Here is a 24,930-nt window from a genome sequence, read left to right on the forward strand (position 1 = left end):
GGAAGTGTATAATTAGGGTCTCAAATGTATACTGTGTTGGTGACTCACAAGTGTGACACTAGAGGGTTAGTCAGGCTGGCCCATTATACTGACAGAGAGAAACAGGCTTATTTCTGATGCTCATATATGCCTGTAAGTTATCTGAACACATTGCTTCCTCTGGGAACCACAGTAACTAGTTAATGTAACCTTTTTCCTACTGTTGATTAAGTGAAAAATAACAAAACCTACATCCTTTTTTGAATGTTACTTAAGTATAATAAATGAATAAGAACAATCATGGGCTTTCTAACCATACACATACAAATATATTCACATATATATATATATATATATATTACACACGCACACACACATGTATATATATATCACACATATTTCAACATTTGAAGGTTCATTAGATTAGTGGCTAACACTTACTATCTCAGAGTGATTAAAACTGCAAAGACAGATGAAAATTCTCAGGGGGAACCCAGGGTTTGTGAGCACCCTGGATGCCTGTAGTTGGTCATTTTTTTCTCTCCTACTTTCACTAATTTTAATCCAATTTCTCTACAAGATTTATAGGGAGGCGAGATCAGTTATTAAATATTTCATTTAGCTAAGCATAACAATATCTAAGGGGAGAAATTTCCACTGTTTCAAATTCCCACAAGCCACTCTAGAAAACATAATTCTTTGAAGAAAATACCACAAACAAGATGTGTATATTTTATAAAGGAAAAGAGTCTGAATAGATTTCTAAATGATGGGTCCTATCATGTTTAATTTTGATGTTAAGCAATAGAAAATACATTCATTTTTACTAACTTGACATGGAAGAGTATTAGCTTTGCTAGCAAACAGTTTCAAACTGAAGACAGATCCCCAGAAGACAGCCTATTAAAATGACCTTGAAATAGCCTCACTAGATTTTTTGCCTCAGCTCTATAAAACTGCCAACCATTTATCTGAAGTCAGCCCTATCATAATCGCAAAAGAAAAACAAAGACGATAAATCATCAGGAGGCAATTCACTAGCATAAAGTGTAGAAAATGAGGTTGACTCCATTTTTTTTTTTTGCCCCTGCCAGCATTTTGGCACAAAATAGTTGAAGTGCTGCTGAAATCCCCAGCAGCCCCGAGTTATATAAATCCCGATCAACTGACAAATAATACGTATTTCTGGGTAGCTCTCTCTGAGTATTACAGCAGCAGGAAGACACAGGCACAATCTTGCCCACTGAATGAATCAGAGACAAACCAGCTCAGAATTAGAGAAAACCTTTCCAGTTCAAAACTGAAGACTGACTCTCTAAGGGCCAGTTTACTTGTTGCGTCAAGCCGGCTGTTGTGCAATCCTTGGGTCCTCTCTTGGCTTTTAAGCTCAGTTACGGTGAATCAGCGTCACAGGAATAAAGCTGCTCAAGCTGGAGATCCAGCTCTGAGATTAACACATTCCCCCAGTGGGCAGGGGAAAGTGAACCTTTCTGCACCTCACAGTTGGGCATATGTTAGATATTATCACATTACCAGGCTCCACAATACCTTAACTATAATTAGTGTTCTGAACTATACTGCTCCTTACAGACAAAGTCCTTTTAAAATCATCTCGACATCATTTCTTCCCCATTGCTTTTAAACCATGAGATAATGAAAGTAATGAATTGACTGTAAGATCTCGTATTGATAATGTCTGGATTTCAATGGGGAAATGCAATGGGGACACAATTTCTAAGCCTAAGATAAGGGCCAAGATGAGGACCAAGCAAGCAGAGGGAGATAAACGGCTCAAGCCACATGCCTTAGTTTATAGGGATGGGCCAGGGATGAAAAAAAAAAAAAAAAATAGAGAAGGGGAAAGCACAAGACAAAAATATTGTACAAAATAACCATCTTTTGCTTACTTTACAGTTTTTTGTTTTCATCTTTAGTAGGAACATGAATTCCCAGCAAGCAGCATTTATAGTTAAATTCAGCCTCCAAACAGTGTGGAAATTCCTTAAGAAATTAAAAATAGAGATTCCCTATGACCCTGCAATTGCACTACTGGGTATTTACCCCAAAGATACAGACGTAGTGAAAAGAAGGGCCATCTGTACCCCAATGTTCTAGCAGCAATGGCCACGGTCGCCAAACTGTGGAAAGAGCCAAGATGCCCTTCAATGGACAAATGGATAAGGAAGATGTGGTCCATATACACTATGGAGTATTATCCCTCCATCAGAAAGGATGAATACCCAACTTTTGTAGCAACATGGACGGGACTGGAAGAGATTACGCTGAGTGAAATAAGTCAAGCAGAGAGAGTCAATTATCATATGGTTTCACTTATTTGTGGAGCATAAGAAATAACATGGAGGACATGGGGAGATGGAGAGAAGGGAGTTGAGAGAAACTGGAGGGGGAGATGAATCATGAGAGACTATGGACTCTGAAAAACAATGTGAGGGTTTTGAAGGGGAGGGGGGTGGGAGGTTGGGGGACCCTGGCGGTGGGTATTACGGAGGGCATGTATTGCATGGAGCACTGGGTGTGGTGCATTAACAATGAATTCTGTTACACTTAAAAGAAATTAAATTAAAAAAAAAAAAATCTGGCAAAAAAAAAAAAAAAAATTTCAACCTCCACTGCTATCTAGTCACTCTCATGAACTCTTCTACTCCAAACAACTGATTGCATTTGGAATTCCTCTCCTTCTGCAAGGCTGGACTTGCTACTTATGCAGTTAAGTACTTATGCAAGAGGGCAGAAGCTGCAGGGGCTAACCCAACATTGGAAATGCCAAAGCCATATACTATGGGCTATGAGCTATCAATTTAACAATTTGGTACTTGGTGATCATTACCTGCCATCAAGCTTCACCACAGCAGTGAGGCCTGCACAAGAGATATCCAACTGTCATTTCATCTTTCTACATGATACTTCCTTAAATATGTTTCAGTTATTGTCCTCAGTGTTAGTCAACATAATAATTTCTTATCATATTTCCTTTTAAAAAAAGTATCCTTATCAAGTTATAGCTCAATTATTTTTTAAGTCCAAAGGACTTCTATATAATTACACAAAACTGATGAAAAATTTACAACTATTCTTTACACAGGAAGGATGGTAAGGTGAACACAGCATAAAAAGAAGTCACTTGGGGGCGCCTGGGGGGCTCAGTGGGTTAAAGCCTCTGCCTTCGGCTCAGTTCATGACCCCAGGGTCCTGGGATGGAGCCCAACATCGGGTTCGCTGATCAGCGGGGAGCCTGCTTTCTCCTCTCTCTCTCTCTGCCTACTTGTGATCTCTCTGTCAAATAAATAAAATCTTAAAAAAAAAAAAAAAAAGAAATAAAACTGTTAAAAAAAAAAAAGTCACTCACACAAACAAAAATGTTACCAGTCATCAAACAGGGTCTGTTACTACCTTTCCACAATAAAAAGACATCTGAAAATATCCTGAGCTTTAAAGATATTTAGGCAACAAATTTAATTTAAGTTGACTTCTTAAATTTTCAAGTGTAAAAACTCATCAATATCTCCTTCCCTGATTTACTTTTCTCCTAAATTTTACCATCTTTGTACTCAACATTTCCTTAAAAACAACAAAGGAAGCAAAACTCAAATACAAATGCTGATGTCAAGAATAGTAGAGTTTATTGTCTTCACAGGAGAGTGAGGAAACCTGACCAGATAGAATCATTCTCCTTTAGTAGATAAAGACACAAAGTTCAAATTAAATGATCTGTCCAAAATCAAACATGTAAATAACCTACCATTCAAAGGCTTGAATGCAAAACTTCAGATCCTACATCTAGAGCTCAAAAGAAGAGAACAAGGGAGGTTCAGTGGAAAGAGGGACAATTCTAATCCCTCTGCAATCTCCCAACTTGGTTAGAACTTTACCCACTTTCCCAACCCCCACATACACGCAGACACGCAGCACAACCTTACCCCTTTTCCGAGTTTTGAACCGCTGGCCTGTTAGCACTGGCTTCTGATGCTTATTCATAAAATTTCTGAAAACAAAGAAAATAAATATTATATATTTCAAATAAGCAGTTCACATAAAAATATATGGCTAATAAGCATATGTTCTACCTCACTTGTACTGAATATACTTTTATTTTTCTATTTTATTTTATTTTTTTTTAAGATTTTATTTATTTATTTGACAGAGAGAGATCACAAGTAGGCAGAGAGGCAGGCAGAGAGAGAGAGAGAGGAGGAAGCAGGCTCCCCGCTGAGCAGAGAGCCCGATGCAGAACTCGATCCCAGGACCCTGAGATCATGACCTGAGCCGAAGGCAGCGGCTTAACCCACTGAGCCACCCAGGCGCCCCTGAATATACTTTTAAAAGCAGGTTTAATTTAACTGTTGAACTAGCAAAACTTCTGAAATCTAATACTATCTAGTATTGGCAAGAGACACAGGGAAAACGACCACAGGCATAAACTTTGACAGAGGGAATAAATTCTATGCAGTACTTTGGGGAAGCAGTTGGTGAATATAAATATTTACATATACATAACCTGTGGTCCACAATTCTTTTACTAGAAATTCACTTTGCCGTTTTACCCACACAAATATGCATAATTATGCCTGTATGCATGCGTGTATGTGCGTGTGTATAAAAGGATTTAGTCATGGGGTGCCTGGGTGGCTCAGTGGGTTGAACATCTGCCTTCAGCTCAGGTCATGGTCTCATGGTCCTAGGACGGAGCCCTGGCCTCAGGCTCTCTGCTCAGCAGGCAGCCTGCCTAAAACCCCCCCACCCCCGCCGTCTCTTTCTGCCTGCCTCTCTCCCTACTTGCGATTTCTCTATCAAATAAATAAATAAATCTTTAAAAAACAAGTGTGAAGTGTAATTTTCTGGTTAAAAAGGGAATATAAATAATCCTTGCTTTTCTCTGCAAAGAAAATTTAAGATTACATTATCTTCAAAAAAAAAAAAAAGTAAAAAGAACTTGCTCTGTAATACCTCTTACATATTAAGAATAATTTTGTGGCATTAATATTATAATATGAAAATATGTCCAGATTGCCAAAATTATGAAGACAACACAATTAAGAAAATGTCAAGCAAATTATTTAATTACCTTTCAAAGTTCTTTTTAAATTTTGATTTGAGAATATCTAGATTTTTAAAATTAATTGTCACCACTAAACAATCAAGAAAATGTGCTCTATTCAAGTGAATGATTTAATTATGTCTCAAAGTTTTAAAGGATCCTTAAGAACATGTAAAAATGATTCTATTTATATACCCAAACTTTCCATACCACAAAAGAAGAAAATCTATTTTCACAGGAAAAGTAATCTGTTTACCACTTAAAACTTTAATCATAATTTAAAAAGTGGAATGGATTCAAAAGAAAAGTAACAAACCCAAGAAGGATTTTCTGTTATGCTTTAAGTAGAGAGAATTTTTATTAATACTATAAAGTGGACTTAATATATCAGGCTTTAAGCTATAAAGGTGACTAAGCCAGATTCCATGCCCTCAGGGAGCACAGGGCCTAGAGGAGATAAAACAGGCAAACATTTACCATACAATAGCAGTACAGATCTAGAACAAAGGGTAGAGAAAGGGATCACTCTGTGGGGGGTGGGGGCAGCAGCTACACACTGAAATAGTTACAAATGCAATAAACTTAATGAAATCTCATTTTATTTGATGGAAGTTAGAAATAGAGTTTCTAATGCATTATTTACATTCTCTACTAAACTCTTTCATTCAGAAATTTCCTTGTTGGCATTTTCGACAGATCACTCTGGACTAGCAAACATTTCACTGGGGTACTTAAAATGAATATTCATGTGTGTTTCTTGTTTCTACACCTCCCCAAACACTACAAATATTACATAAAATATTTTCCTGTGCCAGCAAAGAAAAAAATACCTGCTAAAGAGTTTAGGTCTCATATTGAGGTATAAAAATAAAAACAGACTCCAAGTAGCCTGAAACTTTTCTAGCAGGTGACGATGCTGCGGTTACTCTTTGCTAAAGATGTCTCTATTTTGGAATCAATAAAGAATATTTTAAAAGTGGGAGCCTTCTCTAATAGTTTTATTTTACAGTCCAGAATAGAAACTCATGGAATTCTCTAACTCTACCTTAGCATTTTGTTGCTGTTTTTCTGCTAATGAGTAATTACCACAAAACACAGCCTACTGCCGAGGACGAGAGAATTACTCTATTTTAAAAATCTATAGTTCCGTTTATAGTTTCTTCAGTTCTAAGCACAAAAGTTTGTTTCTTCGTGGTCTCATCTTGTGACCTTATTTTGCACGCCCTCCATATACGGGAGGTGGAAAACAGCAGAGTAACATGTCAACAAAAATCATACAAAGATTCTGACGTACACAGCAGCAAAAAATTAACACAAACACAAACAGCAACTCACCGACTGGTATTGAAAGACTAAATGAAGATATTCTGTTCACCAAAAGTCTCTACCGCTTAGCTGTTGCTATTTAGAGCAGAGGCTTGGCTTGTCTCTAAATTTAGCCATCCGTGCTACATTATAATCTGCTCCAGCGAGGGTCAGGCTTTATAAGGCACTCACTGAAGCCCGGGTGGGAGAGGGAAGCAAGGGCACTTTGAGTAAGAAACTGTGCTAGTTTCAATCTGGGAAAGTAACGAGGAATAACAAAGATGGCTGCATTAGGCCAATGTCAAATGCTTATTTTCATTGGGTTGCATGAAAACAACCAACTAAAAATACATACACATAGGTATGTATACATACATATTTTAAATCAGAGTTTAACAGAATCCTCAGAGACAAAACTTATCTGGGGTACAGTTTATAATGCATACAAAAATCCTTAAGCCAAACATACAGATAAAATAAAAATAAGCTCATTCCCCGCCCCCCAACAATGGAAAAACACGACTGGATTTAAACATTTCACATTATCTAAGAGACTCCCTTTCTTGGATATTCCACAAGAGAAAGGACAATAAAATATTAAAAAGATTCAATCAATCAAAATTTCAAAACTAAGTACATTATTAATGAAATAAACATCTTTTGAATAAACTCCTGAACTGAAAGACCCAACTAAAACATTTTTCCGCTTAACACGGAAGAAATAAAACTTCACCCACCTCCCTCTGTTACTATTCTGTCCTGGGTCCTTTGTAGATTCTACCCCTTACTCCCAACTGACTCTGGGCCCAAGTGTGATTATGGGCCAGCAGTTCAGATGGATTGGCCTCTTGGCAACTGTGTACTAATTCTGCTAGTTGCCCAGCACACCTTGAGTGGACTGACAGGTTGTATGCTGTCCTGCCCGTTTTCTTCTTTAATTCCCTTCATTTTGGAAAGAACCTGATCTACCAGAGAAAGACTGATTTTCTTGTTGTTCCTATGAAGGGATGACTGTTCTGGTCTGGATAATTGCTGAACTATGATAATCTGCCTTATTTCATATGTTATACTGCTAATATATGCATATAACTAGGTTATTCAAACAACCTCATATATGCATATGAATATGCTAATGGGGGTCACAATCTTCTCCTATAAAGGGATAAAAGAAAATGAGACATATGGTGTGTTCCAACTAGTCAGTTCTGCTATTAGAGCCTGAAAGCAGCCATAGATCATATGTAAAGAAGTTATTCCAATAAAACTTTATTTACAGAACAAGTGGTGGATCACACTGGGATCTCAGGCTATGGTTTATCATCCTCCATTCTAAAGCCATGTATCCAACAGAAGTGTCTGTGATGGTGGAAATGTTCTGTCTAATATGGAAGCTACTAGACACATGTAGCCCTTGAGTCCTTGAAATGTGGCAGTGTAACTGCGTGTAACTAATTAAATAAATTAAATTTATTTAATTTTCATTAATTAAAGTGAAAATAGCCAATATCGCTAATGGTTATGTTAGACAAGCCAGTTCTAAAGAATTCATTATGACCCAACACACTTCATTTTGATAAAAGAGGTGAAAATACATCCAAAGAATAGAAAGTTTTTAATTAACTTTTTTTTTTTTTCAAATAAAGTAGCTCTGAGGAGCATTTTGCCCAAATTTCAAAACCAGGAGGCTATAGTGAGAAAGAAAAAAAACAAACAAAAACAAAACAAAACTTCAAAGCAAAACTCTGTGTGTAGTAAATAATCCTGGAGACAGTAAGAAGAAAAAAAGATTTTCAATTCTAAGATAATAAAAGTTATAGGGCAACAATATCATCTCCAAAGTATAAAGTGTTTCATAGAGAAACAGTAACACTAGCACACAATACCCGTAATATTACTGAGTCACTTCATTGCAACATTCTCAGGAAGTACTTTGTGTTTAGGAGTAACTTTCAAGAACTTTTATTCTATGTTCCAAAGAAGCAAAATAATGTACAATAAAAAGAACAAACTAAAAATCGCCCATAGTTATGAACTCTTCTTTCCATTAAAGTGAAAACTCCAAGGATGTACATCATAAAATCCTTTACAGAAAGTTGTCATGTCCAGGAGTCATTTGGGTTGATAATAATGATCTCAAAAGAAGCAAAAATAATTAAGGTGCACTCTGAATGTGTAAATTATTAACATTCTAAAGCAATAGACCAGATAAATGTTTACAGTAACACTTACTTTGCCCAGAATAACATTAGCTTGTTTAATGTCCTTGTCATGATTTTATACCAAATAGCCTCTCTATAACCAAAATCACCCAGCCTCTATAAAATGTTTCATTGCATCTCCAAGCAAACTCTATGTAGGTTTTAGTTTTTATAATAATTGAGAAAGATGGAATTTAAAATAGTAGCCTACCTATAAATGAAAAATGTTTCTAAATAAAATCAGACATTCCCTTCTTTAGGACAAAAATATTACTGTTATATTCATATCCCCTTTACTCTCTCTTATCTTTAATGGTATGAAAGCACAAAAATAATCTTTCTTAAAGAACACCAATCTTTAAAAACAAAACAAAACAAAACCAAACTTAATAGTAGAGTTCACTCCTCAAAAATTTACAGCTATGTATTTCCAGAGGGACATTAATGGTGGAAACTTAAATCGTGCTAAGCAACCACCTGACAAGGAAAGAAGGACCAATGCCCAAGGGAATTATGTTGTGAAAAAGAGTACTAAGAGCTAACTGTTCATCTAAATCTTTTAAGATACAAAGACATCACGATAAAATTTCCTTTAGCACATTTCCCAATTTCATACCTTAAACTTATAAGTATACCTACCTTGTTTCCAAATGCTGATATCCTGTTTTCCTTGTAGCAAAAATAGAAATATTCTAAAAATTACATTTTAAGTATCACCTACCTCTTCATAGAAATAAATGAAGATAATGTGTAATGTCATTTATTTCCTCCTAGTGAAATTAATTTAGAAACCCTTCTAGAATTAGAAATAAAATCCTAATAAAATGCTTTCATCCTACCAGTTCATGCTCTCTGCTTACAGTCACTTCTACAAAGCACCCTGGGCACATACATTCCCTTCTCTGAGCTTCCATTTTCCCCAGAAGCAATCTCTCCCCGGATCCTTCCCTTCCTTTAATAACTGACCAGGCATATTCATTCAACTTTACAGATGGTCTAATCCTGCTGATGTGATTTTGAAGTCTCTCCATACTTGAAAAGACACAAGCACACATATACAACAGACACTGTAGCACACTTTGGCTTTTAGTAAACCAGTCCCTCAAATATAATGCTTCAAAGTATTTTAATAGCAAAATGCTCCCAAGCCTCTGTTCTGGGTAAGTTAAGCCACTTGGAACTTTCGTTTACCAGACAACAGCATTGTGATGAGCGCATATCTACAATATTTCAAACCATGAATTTTGAGAATTTAGAGGAGATGGTGGTATAAAACAAGGATTTGCCCAAATATTAGGCATCTGTGGTTTAAATGTTTATTAATTTGTATTTTGGGGCAGCCTTTCATTCTGGGGTCATTGCATCTCCCCAGGGGATATGTAGCAATGTCTGTAGATCTTTATTTTGTCACACTGGGGAAGTGGGGATGCTACTGACATCTAGTTGGGAGATGCCACGGACCCCACTAAGTAATGGACACCACACAGGAGAGCCCCTGCAACAAAGGGTTCTCTGGCCCAAAGTTTTAATTGTGCCAACACTAGAAAATCCTACACCTAAAAGGAAAAAATTGTGAGCAAAACCAGAGATGTTCTTTGCTCCCAAGAGTTAAAAATTGTACACATACATCTAGAATATTCCAGATCAACAACGAGGCAGATATTTTCTCAAGTGACTTATTTCTGTTTGCCAAACATTGATGTTAATTTTAGAGAAAACACATTTATCACTGAGTAGCCTGTCATAGCTAAAATCAAAAGTGCAATTAGTATACAAAATAAATGCTTCCCGCAGTCTTTAATACTAATTGCTGTCTTTCCACACTGATAATTCTACACCCTCTGGTCGTCAGGGGGAAGATGGAGGGTAGGCAACAATATGGGAGTGAAGAGGGAGGCAGAAAAAGAGCACGATGAGCAAATAAATTTTCCTTACTTTTGGATATCACAGTAGTGAGAACAGAAAGACAACAATGAAAAAGATAAAATACACGACTGAAAACTGCAACTGTTTAATTTTTCAGACTTGGAGAAAACAATGGTATGTTAAGTAGGAACAGCAAAGCAAAAAAAAAAAACAAAAAACAAAAAACAAACAAAACCCAGCAAACAAAACAACCCACAAAACAACAACAAAACAAAACAACCTATCCAACAAATTCTATATACATGATATGATCTAAGCTATATAAAGCCCACAAGCACTCAACAGTGGTCAACATGAGCACTAAGTTCAAAGGGCATTTTCCTCTTACATTACTGGTCTGCATCTTCTATAATATAAGGATATATAACTTTTTAATTAGAAAAATTTTATGTGTTTAAATAGAAATGATTTACCTTCTTTTGAAGTTTAAACCAATCTCCAAAGGGTCACAAATAATATTATCTGTGCATAACGAGAAATAGGATAAAGGATCTAAATATCACACCCTACTAAAAGAAACAAAGGTCTCTTGGACAAGTGGCTGATTCCAAGGTTGGAGCATGGAGGATAGCATATGATCCTGAGATGTCTTGTATCAAAAAAGTAAATTGCTTTTAACAAAAAAAATCAAACTACATAGAAACCATCCTGAGGACAATCCACTGGCATCACCTGAGACAATCTGGCCATCAAAATAATGGAAAATAGGAAGGATAATGACTCATTGAATAAAGAAAGAATCTACAAGTCCATACTCATTTATTTCAGGCAAAGCAAACAGATCAGTGCACAAGGGGAAAGGAATTGGGGAGAAATGAAAGTTTTCTTTTCAGTAGAATGCCAACTGATAGAGAGGGAAACATGGAGTAGAAAAATCACCATTTTGCAATCATTGTACCAAAAATTGATTCTTGCAAGAATCACCAACATATACCAAAAGTGCTGCGACACGTGCGCATGTGGGCAGGCGTGCTTGATGATCAACAGGATATTCAGATAGCCTCATGCAGCTTTGTAAAAATTACTAAAAGAAAAATGGTAACTCCACAGTGGAGAAACAAGGTCATGCCTTAAACCCAGAGACAACAGACATCACATGGCTCTGGGTGCTTATAGTTAGAACAGGATATTATTTATGTGGCATTCCAAACAAAAATGCATGATCTCAATCTAATGTTGAGGAAACAAATGCAGATATAGGGACACACATCCTTCCAAACAACTGGCCTGCATTCTTTAAAAATGTCAGTGTCTGAAAAATAAAAATCAAAGAACGGTAGCCAATAAAAGGAGACTCAAGAAGACGTTATTAAAAGCAGCATGCAATCCTTGACTGGATGCTGTACCGCCCTGTAAAAATTTGTTAATATACTCAGGACATCACTGGGGCAACTGATGAAATCTGAGTACAGACTATGGAGATCAGTATGGTTTCTATGTTAAATCCATTCAATTTTAGTACTGTACTGTGGCTCTTTACGAGAACTATCTTCTTCTAAGGAAATGTGCTCTGATGTAATAAGGGGCAAAGGCTATGCGACCCAGTCTGCGATGGTTCAGAAATAAAGTGGATACATATGTGTAGAACCAATGGGCAAAGGCCAACACTGGAAGTCCTGCAGACTTGAGCGACTCAGGCTGGGCCAGGAGAACAATGCAGGGAGCCGAAAAAGCCCAGCACTTAAACAACACAGGGGATTCTATATTTTCTGGGACTGCTTAGAAATAAAGCTTGCCACAAAGAGGGTTACTATAACCTTCCAGATCCTACAGAATTTGGTCGGGTGTGAAGCAGGAAATAATCCTGCTGTATGGATTGCACGCTCCAAGTAAAAAAGCAAATAATGCAAAAGTCAAATCTTGATTTGAAGAAGTCTATGATGTTCCTCTGGTTAATATATCTCCTTGTACTTGACTGTCCCATGTGCGAGAAAATAGTTCCCCCAAACACCCTGACTGTAACATCAGAATGGGGATTCTTTACGCCAGTGCAAACACAGACTACACAAAATCTTTGGCGAGAGCCAGGTACCACCTGCTTAACCATGCCCTGCACTATGTGTATTATCTCTGCAATGGAGATAGTCTTCTATGTTACAGGCTTATTGGAGGAGAGAATGAGAAGTATATTAAATGAAACTTATTGTTATTATTATTAAAGATTACCATAATAGAAAGAAAGTAAACAGTGGGGGAAAAATGTGTATGTACGAATGCAAAACAATATGTGAGGTTTTTAAAGATAAGAAGCTCTCACTTTTACTATGTCAGAACAAATACCTAAAGGCAAAGTTATGGTTCCTGAGCAGACAAGGCTTCTAAAAATTTTAAGTAAAACAGCCCATTGTTTTTTTCCTGTATAATTAAAAAAATATTTATCAAAGCAAAAAGCATGCAAGTATAAAATGTTACATAATAACTGATTTAAAAAGACCATTCCAGAATTTACCTACCAAATTAATTTCTTCCTTCAATACAGGGTAACTATACATTAAGTTAAATATGCTGTCATTAATCAAATTTCCTTTTAGTAGTATTTTTATGAATTCCTTTTTAATGTAATGGTCAGTGGCAATGGATATACTTTTCTTGTTCTAAAAAAATATTTATTTGAGAGAGAGGGAAAAAGAGAATCCTAAGCAGACTCCATGTTGAGCATGTGGGGCTTGGGACTGGATCTCATGACACTGAGATCATGACCTGAGCTGAAACCAAGAGCCAGACAGAGACTCAACCAACTGAGCCACTCAGACACCCCTGAATATACTTTTCAGAAAGCAATTTAAAATATTTACTGATGAGGTGTCTACCTGGCTGGCTTGGTTGGACATGTGATTCTTGATCTCAGGGTTGTGAATTTGAGCTCCACATTAGGTGTAGAGATTATTTAAAAATAAATAATTAAATTAACTTACACACACACACAATAACACCCCAAATACATTTATTGATCAACTGTATTATCAACAGAGTAAATATAAAATCTCACAAAGTGATGATTTAGAAGGGCTATATGTACCAAGATATGGTTTTATGTTACCCACTGTTTATTTCATTAATATATGGTCATATATTTTATATATTATAATGTATAACTAATGATTCTTTGAATAAGGTATGAAAATACTTTTTATAGAGAAAATAATTCCTTAAAAATTGATAATAAAATTGGCTCATCATAAATCCATTACTGCCCATTTAGGGTAAAGAGGGAAAAAAGATGGAGAAAAAATATCTATAATTCTAACTTTAAGTAATGGCCACTGTATACATTTTAACATACTGCTTAATCCTCCACTGGGAGAGTGCATATATGCAGAAAATATTTAAATCCAATTCTATCATCTTCTCTAATACCACAACAAAGAACAACTTTAACAAAATTGCATTAGAACGTACAGTCACGAAATCCGATTTAATGACATCCTCTAGGATCTTTATTTTAAAAGCCACATATTCTAATGCATCACTTTAGGAAAATTGGAAACATTTTATTTTATTGGGCTCTTGTAAGCTGCAAAGCACTACTAATACACTGATGGCACAAAAAACCTAGCACAGTATAAAAGGCATAAAAGTGAAAAAATAAAGACCACTACTTTCCAACTTTCATTCGTTATCTTATGTTCATTAAGTGGAACCCCACTCCACACAAAAATAAAAAATACTTCAAAGTTGTCTTATGTATCCTTTCAGAAAATGTCTATGCATATATGTCAGCAAGTCCATAAGTGCGTATAAAAAATGGGTTGAGGGGGCAAGCTGGTTGAACTTCGGACTCTTGATTTCAGCTCACGTCACCTTCTCCAGGTCAGGAGATCAAATCCTGCGCCACTGCTCAGGGCGGAGCCTGCTTGAGACTTTTTCTTCCCTCTCCCTCTGCCCCTCCCCCACCTCTCAAATAAATACGTATTAAAAAAGAAAAGAAAATGACTTGAACATTTCCGAGGGGAACCCAAGATATGCCAGACCATGTGCTATCAAAAGATCCATAAATTCATCGGTTGTACCAAATGTACTACTCTCGTAGGGGATGACGATAATGGCAAAGGCTGTGTTATGTGTGGAGGCAGAAGGTCAGTCAGGTAATCTCTGCACCTTCCTCTTAATTTTGCTATGAACCTAAAACTGCTCTAAAAAAGCAGTCTTAAAAAGATAAGAATCAGCAGGGAGTGGTGCTAAATGCCAGAGAGCAAGTCAGTTTATTAGAGCAGATTTTGTATCAAAACAAACCCGTTAAGAGTATATATGACTACTAGTTCAAGTGAGAAGTTAGAAGATATTATTACGACAAGGAGGACTGAGGTGTATTTCATTTTTCTCAGGACTTTAATTTAGGACAGGAAAATAGAATCCCCTGGGCCGGGGGGCGGGGAGAACACTCCTGACTAATAACCAGTGGGCAAAGTCAGCTTTGGAGCATTTGCTTAAACAACATGATAATGGACCATGAGGAAGCTCAAAGGTGGTGGTGGGCAGACATCCAACTTTCCATATTTATGAGTTCTCTCAACCAAGCAACTCTTGCCTCCATCCTCCCAGAAGGGGGCCTGCCCAAGCCTGTCTAGCAGATGAAGCCGTATTTGAAGGCTTGCACACAAAAAACACTCACCACACACACGGGTATTTCACAATGGGCAGAGCATGAATTGGAGAGAAATGCCGAAGCCAAGCCTAGGTCTTAATGGTAATTCGCAGACGATACACAGCACACTTATGATATGGGACCGTATTCCCCGATATGATTTTAGAACAGTTGACTACACAAACTCAAATTTAAAAAGACGAGAAACCAAAAACTTAACAAACAAAACATCAGAGAGTATATTTTTTTAAAGGTGTAAACCTAAAGAGAACCATGTGTTTGTATTTCTTTATCAAGCATACAACTGGTACTGGTCAACAGTACCAGTTTTGGGGGGCCGGCCAAAACAGTGGCATGGTGCTCACTCTCTAGCAGGTGGAGATGGGACCCAAGCACTGTGCCAAAAAGAGCCCAGCGGTGTGAGTTAATAAGAAGTAATGGCCTCCAGTATGTTAAAGGGATCAAATGATGCATTTGAGCTGCAGGTGTGTTTACTGACGTTTTAATCATTAAATATGCGTTTCTTAGTTGACATCCATGAAGCATAGAACACTTTGAAAAGCAGGGACCTAACACCAGATGCTCATCTAACAATGCAAGAAGGCTCTCAGGTACCACACCACTTGCTTGAGGTCATGCATTCCACTCTAACATTGGTGATGAAGGAGAGATGAAAGCAAAAATTCCCTCCACCAGGAGCTTACATTCAGGGAACAGTGAGGGCCAGAACCTGATCAACCCAGTCCCCATCTTAGTGTACTTTGCAAAAAGCCAACCAAAATCATGCTGTGTCTTGGGCCATTATTTATATGATACTCGAAGGCAGCTTTTTCATTATTTGCCTCATAGATTTTATGGTTCAGAATTAGAGAGAAAAGCATAAATATTAATGTTCAAGTCTAGTTCAGCACTTGGATAAATTGAATTGGCATATGCTACCTCCCAAATGCCAAATAATCTTCCATGGAGTTCGTTTAAGGAAAAAACATTTATCTTTAGTGAGAGGAATTAACAGAACTCCTGCCCTTGCGGGACATGTAAATAGTAGGAAATTTATGGCACCATGGCTTCTAGTACTACAGAAGCTGATTATCATATTGTTTCCTGCAGAGACTCACCTCTAACAAAAACATATCTTCACACTCCTGAATACTGATGCCACGTCCCTTCCCCCAGCCAACAGTTTCCTCTGTCCCAGCAATGTGGGGTTCTCCTTCCTGTTTATAATAACCCAATTCTATTACCTTGTATACTGAGAAAAACACATGTCATTTTTTTTCTTAGAAATGGTCACATGAGACTTCATCAAGATAAAAACTGCAGAGCAAAGAAACAAACAACAAAACTAAAAGGCAACCTACCTTTTGGTAGGTTGAATGGGAGAAGATATTTGCAAATGACATAACGGATAAAGGGCTAATATCAAAAATCCATATAGAACTTATCAAACTCAACAGCCAAAACCCAAAAAATTCAGTCAGGAAATGGGCAGAAGACATGAACAGATGTCTGTCCAAAGAAGACACACAAATGGCAAACACATGAAAAGATGCTCAATATCACTCATCATCAGGGAAACACAAACCAAAACCACAATGAGATACCACCTCACATGGGTCAGAATGGCTAAAAATAACAATTCAGGAAAAAACAGTTGTTGGCGAGGATGAGCAGACATGGGAACCCTCTTACACTGCTGATGGGAATGCTAGCTGGGACAGCCACTCTAGAAAACTATGGAGATTCCTCAAAAAGTTAAATACAGAGCTACCCTATGACCCAGCAACTGTATTACCAGGTATTTATCCAAAGGATACAAACATAGTGATTCAAAGGGGCATGTGCACCCCAATATTTAGAGCAGCAAAGTCCACAATGCCAAATTATGGAAAAAGTCCAGACATCCATTGAAAGATGAATGAATGAAGAAAACACACACACACACACACACATATACACACACACACGTATATATAGGTATATACACACACACACATATATTATATATGCACATATATACATACACATATACATACATATGTGTATACACACACACACACACACACATATAATGGAATATTACTCAACCATCAAAAAGAATGAAATCATGCCATTTGCAATGGTGTGGATAGAACTAGAGTGTATTATGCTAAGCAAAATAAGCTATTTTGGGAAAGACAAATACCATAAGATTTCACACAAATGTGGAATTTAAGTAACAAAACAGACGAAAATTGGGGAAAGGAAGGAATAATAAAATTAAATACAGAGAGGGAGGCAAACCATAAGAGAATCTTAACTATAGGGAACAAACTGAGGGTTGCTGGTGGAGAGGTGGATGGGGGTAATGGGGTAAGTAGGTGATGGGCATTAAGGAGGGCCCTTGATTTAACACTGGGTGCTATATGCAACTGATGAATCACTAAATTCTACCCATGAAGCTAATAATATACTATATGTTAACTAACTTGATTTTAAAAAGATCTTAAAAAAAAAAATCACAAATCCAGGAAGCTGCTGTAGTTAGTTTGAGAAGTAGTAAGGTCCTTTGTGGGAATGTACAAGAACAGGATGATAGTAGAATATTCTAAAACTGCTAACCTCACAGTGACTTACAATATATTCTCTGCAGTGTTTAAGAGTTGGTGTTCCTTCTTATTACTTACCTCTGCCTGGGGGTTTTCTTGTGATTTATTTATAAGTCTTCAAAGATCACAGTATATCTAACAATTGGTTTTTGTTTTGTTTGAAGATTTATTTCTTCATTTAAGAAAAATGCTACACAGATTCAAATGAAGGAAGGATGGAGGGACAGACCCTCTCCAGATCTCCATCCCACAACCCATGAGATCATGAGCTAAGCTGAATGAGAGTCCCATGCTTAACCAACTGAGCACCCCAGGTGGCCCAAACAACTGTTTTTGAAAGTCCTCATCTAACATAAAAATAAATTGAAATATGAATAGATAAAATATAATTCTACATCTTTCACAGATTTAAGTTATTGTTTTCCTACTAAAATGTTATTTGCATAATTAAGAAAATTAAAAATAGAAAATTGAATGACATATATTTATGTAGACATGTAGGTAAGTATTAAAGACTTCATTTACTTCAGAGAGAGAAAGAGTGTATGAGGACGAGTGGGGGCAGGGGTAGAGGGAGAGGGAAAGTGGGCTCCCCACTTATTGTGGGGCTTGATCCCAGGACCCTGTGATAAGGACCTGAGCCAAAGTCAGACACCTAACTGACTAAGCCACCCAGGCTCCCCAAGACACTATCTTTAATATTAATGTGGGACATTATGCTTTCTTATATGTTATTATATTTTTCTTTTTTGACATAAAGAAACAAAAGATACATCTGATATTAAAAATCAAGAAAGCATAACAAAGGCACTGTCTCTTTGGCATTTGCCAAAAGAACAGTTCATTCAATGAGTTACTCAAACCTTTATTTTCAAAATAAATGTTTTACAAATATAACTATCAGAACATTTTTTGGCACTCTTCACTCAACACATGCCAAATCCAGAACAAGCCAAATCATTCCATTTGGCATTTAACTGCCCAAAAAACACTTACTGAAGAGACCCATAGTATCAATATCAATATTCAAGTGAGCTAAAAATGGAAAGTATTCTTGTGTATATCCTAATGTTTGTACATTTTATATTAAAAATACAAAAACTATTCTAAACCATCAAATGTTTTATTGCCTAATAGATACCAAGGGAAAATGCTGCAGAAACTCCTAACAACATCTACAATCCTGCATTGAAATGATTCACATTAATCTGATTATTAAATCCCTGTCCTATCTCTCAGGTTTAATTTGTTTCAGGATTCAACTGATTAAAGGTAATGAGAAAAATATTAGAATAGTCTGATTAGAAAGAAGTCAAATTGAAAGAGTAAGAAGTCTTAAGATTTCTTTAAGGTACAGATATTAAAAATTCCATGGATCCGATATGCAGATAGATTTTATTTAAAAGTAAACCTCACAAAGAGCTTCCAATTTATTTCCTAGCTACTTATATTCTAGTTATTTTGAATAATTTCAAGTCACTGTGTAATCAAAGGCAAAATATTCTAATAGATACATGACTTTCTCTTCCATTGTCTGTTTTAATGTCTATTATCAACTTCCTGCCAAGGCCAACGCTGAAGACAGTGGTTTGTAATTTTAAATTTAGTCTGAAACATGCACCGTCACATTTCATAAACTACTTGAGAGCAAGAACACCATCAAAGTGTGCTTTAAAATATAATCTACTACTTCTATGATCTTAAAAAGATGACACACTGAGGAAAACATGTCTTTGGGTGAAAACCATTGCTAGTTCCACTCTGGCTGCCTGTAAAACTGTAGCCCATATTTATCTTATAAATATTTATAATGTTATAATATTTTTTATAATTGTTTTTCTAGGGGGTTGTTCTCTCTGGCTTGCCAAATTCACCAATCCTTCCGGACTCAGTTCAAAATTTCACTTTCTCCAGGAATTAGCCCTCCCACTGAGCTCCACCCATTCTGGCTGGAGATTTAAGGCTGTGTGGAGGAGGGGTCATTTGAGCTGAGAAGGGTTTGAGTAAAATTTGATATGCAAAAATGGGCGGAGGAGGGCATTCCAGGATCAGGAAGCCAGTGGGTGGGCAGAGGAGTAACAACATCGTTCCCATGAGAGCTGATAGACTGGCAGGCCCCGGAGAAGCCACTTGAACAAGGAAAGGGTTCTCAAAGGTTATCTGACCTATGGGCTGACATAAGCAGGACAAGTTTTAGGATGATTACTTCATACTGTCCCTATTGGTTCAGGGACTAGCCTGTCTCCTGAACGATAGTGTAAGCCTCTTGAGGATAAAGATCATGTCTTATTCTCTGGAATTCATTAATCATAACAGATTCCTATTAACATATCAATTCTGGGCTATAATTCTAGAATTGTACCTTTTATGATTCTCTCTTTTAAAAATAATTTTTATCTTGGGGCACCTGGGTGGCTCAGTACATTAAATGTCTGCCTTCAGCTCAGGTCATGATCTCAGGGTCCTGAAATCAAACTACGGGTCTGGCTCCCTGCTCTGCTTCTGTGCCTCCCTATTGCTTCTGCTTGCTCTCTCTCCCTCTCTCTCTCAAATAAATAAATAGACTCTCTAAAAAAATAATTTTTATCTTCCCAAATTAAGGTAGACAGGTATACAGCAAATGGTAACACCAATACAATTTTATATTGAAATGTTTTATCAACTGGCCTATAATTGTGTTTTTCCCAAATGTAAACAGACAGAATTGGCCCTAAAAATAACAACTTGTTTTTATACAACATTTCACAGTACAGAGTATTCTCAAGCGTCCTCAAAGTCACCCTGTAAGTTTGGTGAGCATCTCTACTGTATATATACGAAGAAACTGAAAGCAAGGGAGATTGCTTTGGAAAATACATCTCACCCAGAAGCTGGAGCCATGGTCTTCTCCCTCCAATTCCCAAGACTCTAGTTGTGCTTGGCCGACTCCCAGAGACCATCCATAATCATTTCCTACCACATTAGAAGAGGCTACTTAATGGGCCTGCTTTACTCCAAGATCAACAGACCAGGAAGAGGGTGATCAATGCAGTTTAAAGGGCTGCTTTGTCTTCCAGGTTTAACACAATCGCACCATAGACAATCAAATGACAAGTGACAAAACCACCAATTTTCTAGCCTGAATGTATTAATTGGTAATGAAAAGGGAATACTAACTTCTTCCTTCTGATGCAGAAGCAGCTTTCTATTTTTAATTATTGGAATAGGTCTGTTATACTTAGATAAGAGGTACTGGCCTAGAGTTTTAAATTCCACAGCAATACAGTTTATATACATATGAGATGAAGCTGGAGATAAACTAATGTGTGCTTCAGCAACACCTGGCAGTGGTATAGACTGGCTACCTTGTCCTCAGACTTGTGAAGACTTCATTCTGAAGCTTAAGTAAATCTTCAAAAATCCTACAAAGTCTAGGAAGACATGTTAAAAACGATACAAGCAACCTCCATGTTGGCCTTGGGAAACATTAACATTTAAAAAGTCCAAAACATAAGAAAAGAAACAAACATCAGGAAACCTTAAGTTACAAAGTTGTTAAGAATCCAAAAAGTAAATGTGAAAATAAGCATGCTGTTAAGCAAACCCTGAGTAAGAATCTTGCAGGCACAAGTTCTGAGTCTGGCCCTTCTCTTCTTACTTTAATATACTTGTCCTAACAATGCTAATATTGCTCACAAGAGTTTTGGTACTTCTTTTGTGGGAAATTGTTTATGAGACATAGAAGAAAACCAGTATCTCCACTTGATTCACATCTTGGGTTTTTTTTTTTTTTCCAGTTAAATTAAATATATTTGTACCCTTTGTTCAGACATGTCTGCAAATTACTTTGTCATTTTTTCAAAATAGATAAAAATTAGCTTCCAGGGAGATACTCATAAGCCTGGGACACAAGCACTGAGCAATGCCACCTACCTTTCAGTTTTGTGGAGAAGCTAAAATGTGATATGAACAGTTTATGGAAATGCGTTGTTCACAAGATAGTCCTTTGCAGATTTGAGGTGCAACTGTTTTAACATTAAACGAATAATTGCATAAGCTAAACTCTGAGCGTAGAGAAAGAACATTTGTATTCCTAGTATTTCTTCTGCTTTGTTAAACAACAACAATTTTTAGAGGCTGTAATACTTCCAAACTCTCCTTTTAAAAACGTCATTATGGAAAATTTGAAACATACACAAAAGTAGAGAGTATAATGAAGTCAATGTACTCATCACCCAGCTTCAAGTGTTAACAAGTCAATTTCCTTATTAATACTCTTAAACTCACTGTTTGTCCCCCATGGTCCCAGAATTATATTGAAGCAAATCTCAGATGCCATACAATTCCCTCCTTAAATAATTCCATACATATCTCTAAAAGACAAGGAGGGATCTTTAAAAACATATATATTTATATATATATATCTACAATAGTTTTTTTTTTTTTCAAATGTAAAAGAAAATAAAATTCCGTGATGGCATCGAATATTTTCAGTCAAAAAGTGTACCTAAGAAAAGATAATCAAATGTCAAGGAAACATTACCCAGAAAGACACAATGCTCAAAAACAAGCTCTCCCCCTGCAACAAAAAGGAAACAGCAGTCTCTGAAAGCAGAGAGTTGGAGGTCTGGGGATTTAATGAGGGAAATCCAGGAATGGTATGCAAAATCTGTAACATGTACATATCAACACTTTTTTTTCTTAGTTGACAGGATTCATCAATCAGAATGTCAAGAACCTTGAGAGCTAAACATTTCAAGACCTTCTGCCCTTGATTATGGCTGTGTGTGCTCAGTGCCACATCATTTCAAATTGCCAGGAAGGATTACTCGAGTACAGAAACAAATCCACCTAAAATAACTTAGAGATCAAACTCAATTCAAATCAGCAAGCACAGAGTACACACGAGGTGCCAGACGCTAGGATATGATTTTGAGAAGCCATGAGGTGCCAGACTCTGGGATATGATTTTGAGAAACAAGGGTAAGTTAGTCCTAGTTAATTCAGAGTTGAGAAGGAGATGGGGTCAAACAGGTTCATAAGAACTATAATAGAATGTCATGAAAAGGTACCTGCTTCAGGTATTTTCATGGGGAGCCAGATGAAGAAGCAATGATTAGGATGGGGAGACCTTAGGGTGCCTAAGAAGGTAGGAGAGACTTAGGGCATGCCAATAATGGTACCAGTGACTCCTGTTTCAAAATTTTACTCATCCCCCTCAAACATAAGAAGAAATGTGTTTCCTAGCATCTGTAATGCCCCACTGGATAAGGTGGGAGAGGTGATCATGAAAATAAGTGGTATTCTGAAAGCTAAGCAGGCCAGCAGATTTGAGAAGGAGACAGGAGACTTAGTGGTGAAGGAAGGGAGGGCATTCCAGGAAGAGAAAAACAGGAACAACGGGGTGGAAATTACTGGCATGTAAGGGAACCAGCAGTGTGGTGACCTTAGAGTGTGTGGGAGGGGCTGGCTGACTGGAAATGCAGGCTGGGACTAGAAGCTGGAGCCTTCCAAGCAAGAACTGGGCCTCTGTTCTGTGGCCAGTGGAAAGCTATTGACATGTTTTAAGTGAATCAATTCTGTCTTTACAGAGTATATCTCCTTCTTGGATGGATGATGGGTGCTCCAGGTTTATTGAACGGGAGGCACCTGAATTAGCTACATGGGGTGAGATGAGAGAGAAGCAGGCTACTTAGGAATCTGCAGCAATGCCAGGAGGGGAGGAGACATAAAAATTTCAGACATTTCAGAAACATTATTTTTAAAAAGGTGACAAAAGAAACAGAAGAGAGACCAAAGCATCATGCAAATTTTATTATGCAGTGTGGAACAGTGTGTTTGTATGCTCCGAGTTCTGTCAAAAAGTGGGAATATACATATAAGCTATAAACACATAAAATATCTCAAGAAGGATAGGAGAGAAACAGATAACCAATGGTTGCAGGGCAACCCAGGAGAAAAGACTGGGAAAAGAGGTAGGAAAGATACTTGTATCTCTGGCATGCTGAGATCACATGAATGTGTTATCTATTAGCTAGTTGAAAGAATATATAATTTCCCCCTTACTGCCAGCCACATAGGTGGAAAACAGTAAAAAGAGAAAAGGTTTGGGAGACAGATCTGGGTTCCAGTTCTAGCTCTGACACTTCCTAACTGCGGGGCAGTGGGCAAATTTATTAAGTTCTTTTAGTTTCTGTCCTCTTATTTGCCACAACAGAGATTACACTGGCTACCTCAGGTCATTATAACATGGTTAAATTTAATCCCATAGAAATCATCTGTTAGAATATCTGGCATGGATTAAATACTCTGTAAGTGGGTGGTAGCTATTTTATTACCAATAAAACTTCTTTGACATGAATAAATTCTTAGTACAAGAAAAGTTCCTTGATCAAGTTTAAGGTATGCTCATTAGTTAATCTGATTCTTACATTAGGTATTTACCCTGTACAAAATGATTAATGCAATCCATCTGATGAATGCTATCCATTACACATCTGTTTCTAGGAATTTAAACAACTTATTATTTAATCTGCATTTCTTCACAGATGCTAGTTTTTGTCTTGAAATGGCACTGACTAAATTTACTGAGGTCACTGTATTCAGAGGACTAAATACCAACCACATGCCAATAAGCACCAAGAAAATAGGTAATAAGCTGCTATCCTCGAGGAACTAACAACTTCAGTGAGACAAACAGGTGTGACCTTCAAGTAACTATGGCCCCAATCTGGCACAGTAGATGGAAATACTGGCAGTGAAGTACCCAATTCTGGACACACATCCACCATAAGATGCTCAGTCACATGCTAGAAGAGGAGGTTACTCTGCAAGCATTTTCTTAGGTTTGTGGGTTTCTTCTGCATGATACTGTGTTTTAAATCAATTTTAACTGTGGCAGTAACAGCATTTTAAGTGTTACAAAAGATGGGTCAGTCTCAAAAGCCTTACTACTTGTTGTTTGAACAAGGCACATCATTATTAAATGCATCATCAAACAACAGTTTCTTTGTTATACATTGAGATGAATAATTACAAAGTATTTTCATGTGAGATATTCTGGCTCAGATCTGCCTCAGCCTGTAAAGATGAAGGCTTAAAAAGAAAACAGTTGGAGTTTAGAAAAGATTTTGTTAAATGCAGGAAATAATGATGAACATCTTCCAGGATTTCAGAAGTGTTGGTGAATGCTTAAGGAAAAAAAGGAAGAAAGAAAGAAAGATGAGAGAAAGAAAGAGAGAAAGAGAGAAGGAGAGAAAGGAGAAAGAAAGAAAGAAAGAAAGAAAGAAAGAAAGAAAGAAAGAAAGAAAGAAA

General features: G+C 37.0%; 1 protein-coding gene across 1 annotated transcript in view; it reads right to left on the reverse strand.

The window, feature by feature from the left end:
* The window catches only part of BZW2 (basic leucine zipper and W2 domains 2), a 60,297-nt gene that overhangs the window by 34,036 nt on the left and 1,331 nt on the right, over positions 1-24,930 (reverse strand). The window contains exon 2 of the mRNA XM_059396754.1: positions 3,918-3,982. Coding sequence (XP_059252737.1) covers positions 3,918-3,975 — 58 coding nt within the window. The 5' untranslated portion in view covers positions 3,976-3,982. The remainder of the gene's footprint in view (positions 1-3,917; positions 3,983-24,930) is intronic.

This window comes from Mustela nigripes, chromosome 4, assembly GCF_022355385.1.
Source record: "Mustela nigripes isolate SB6536 chromosome 4, MUSNIG.SB6536, whole genome shotgun sequence".
In the NCBI taxonomy this organism is placed as follows: domain Eukaryota; kingdom Metazoa; phylum Chordata; class Mammalia; order Carnivora; family Mustelidae; genus Mustela; species Mustela nigripes.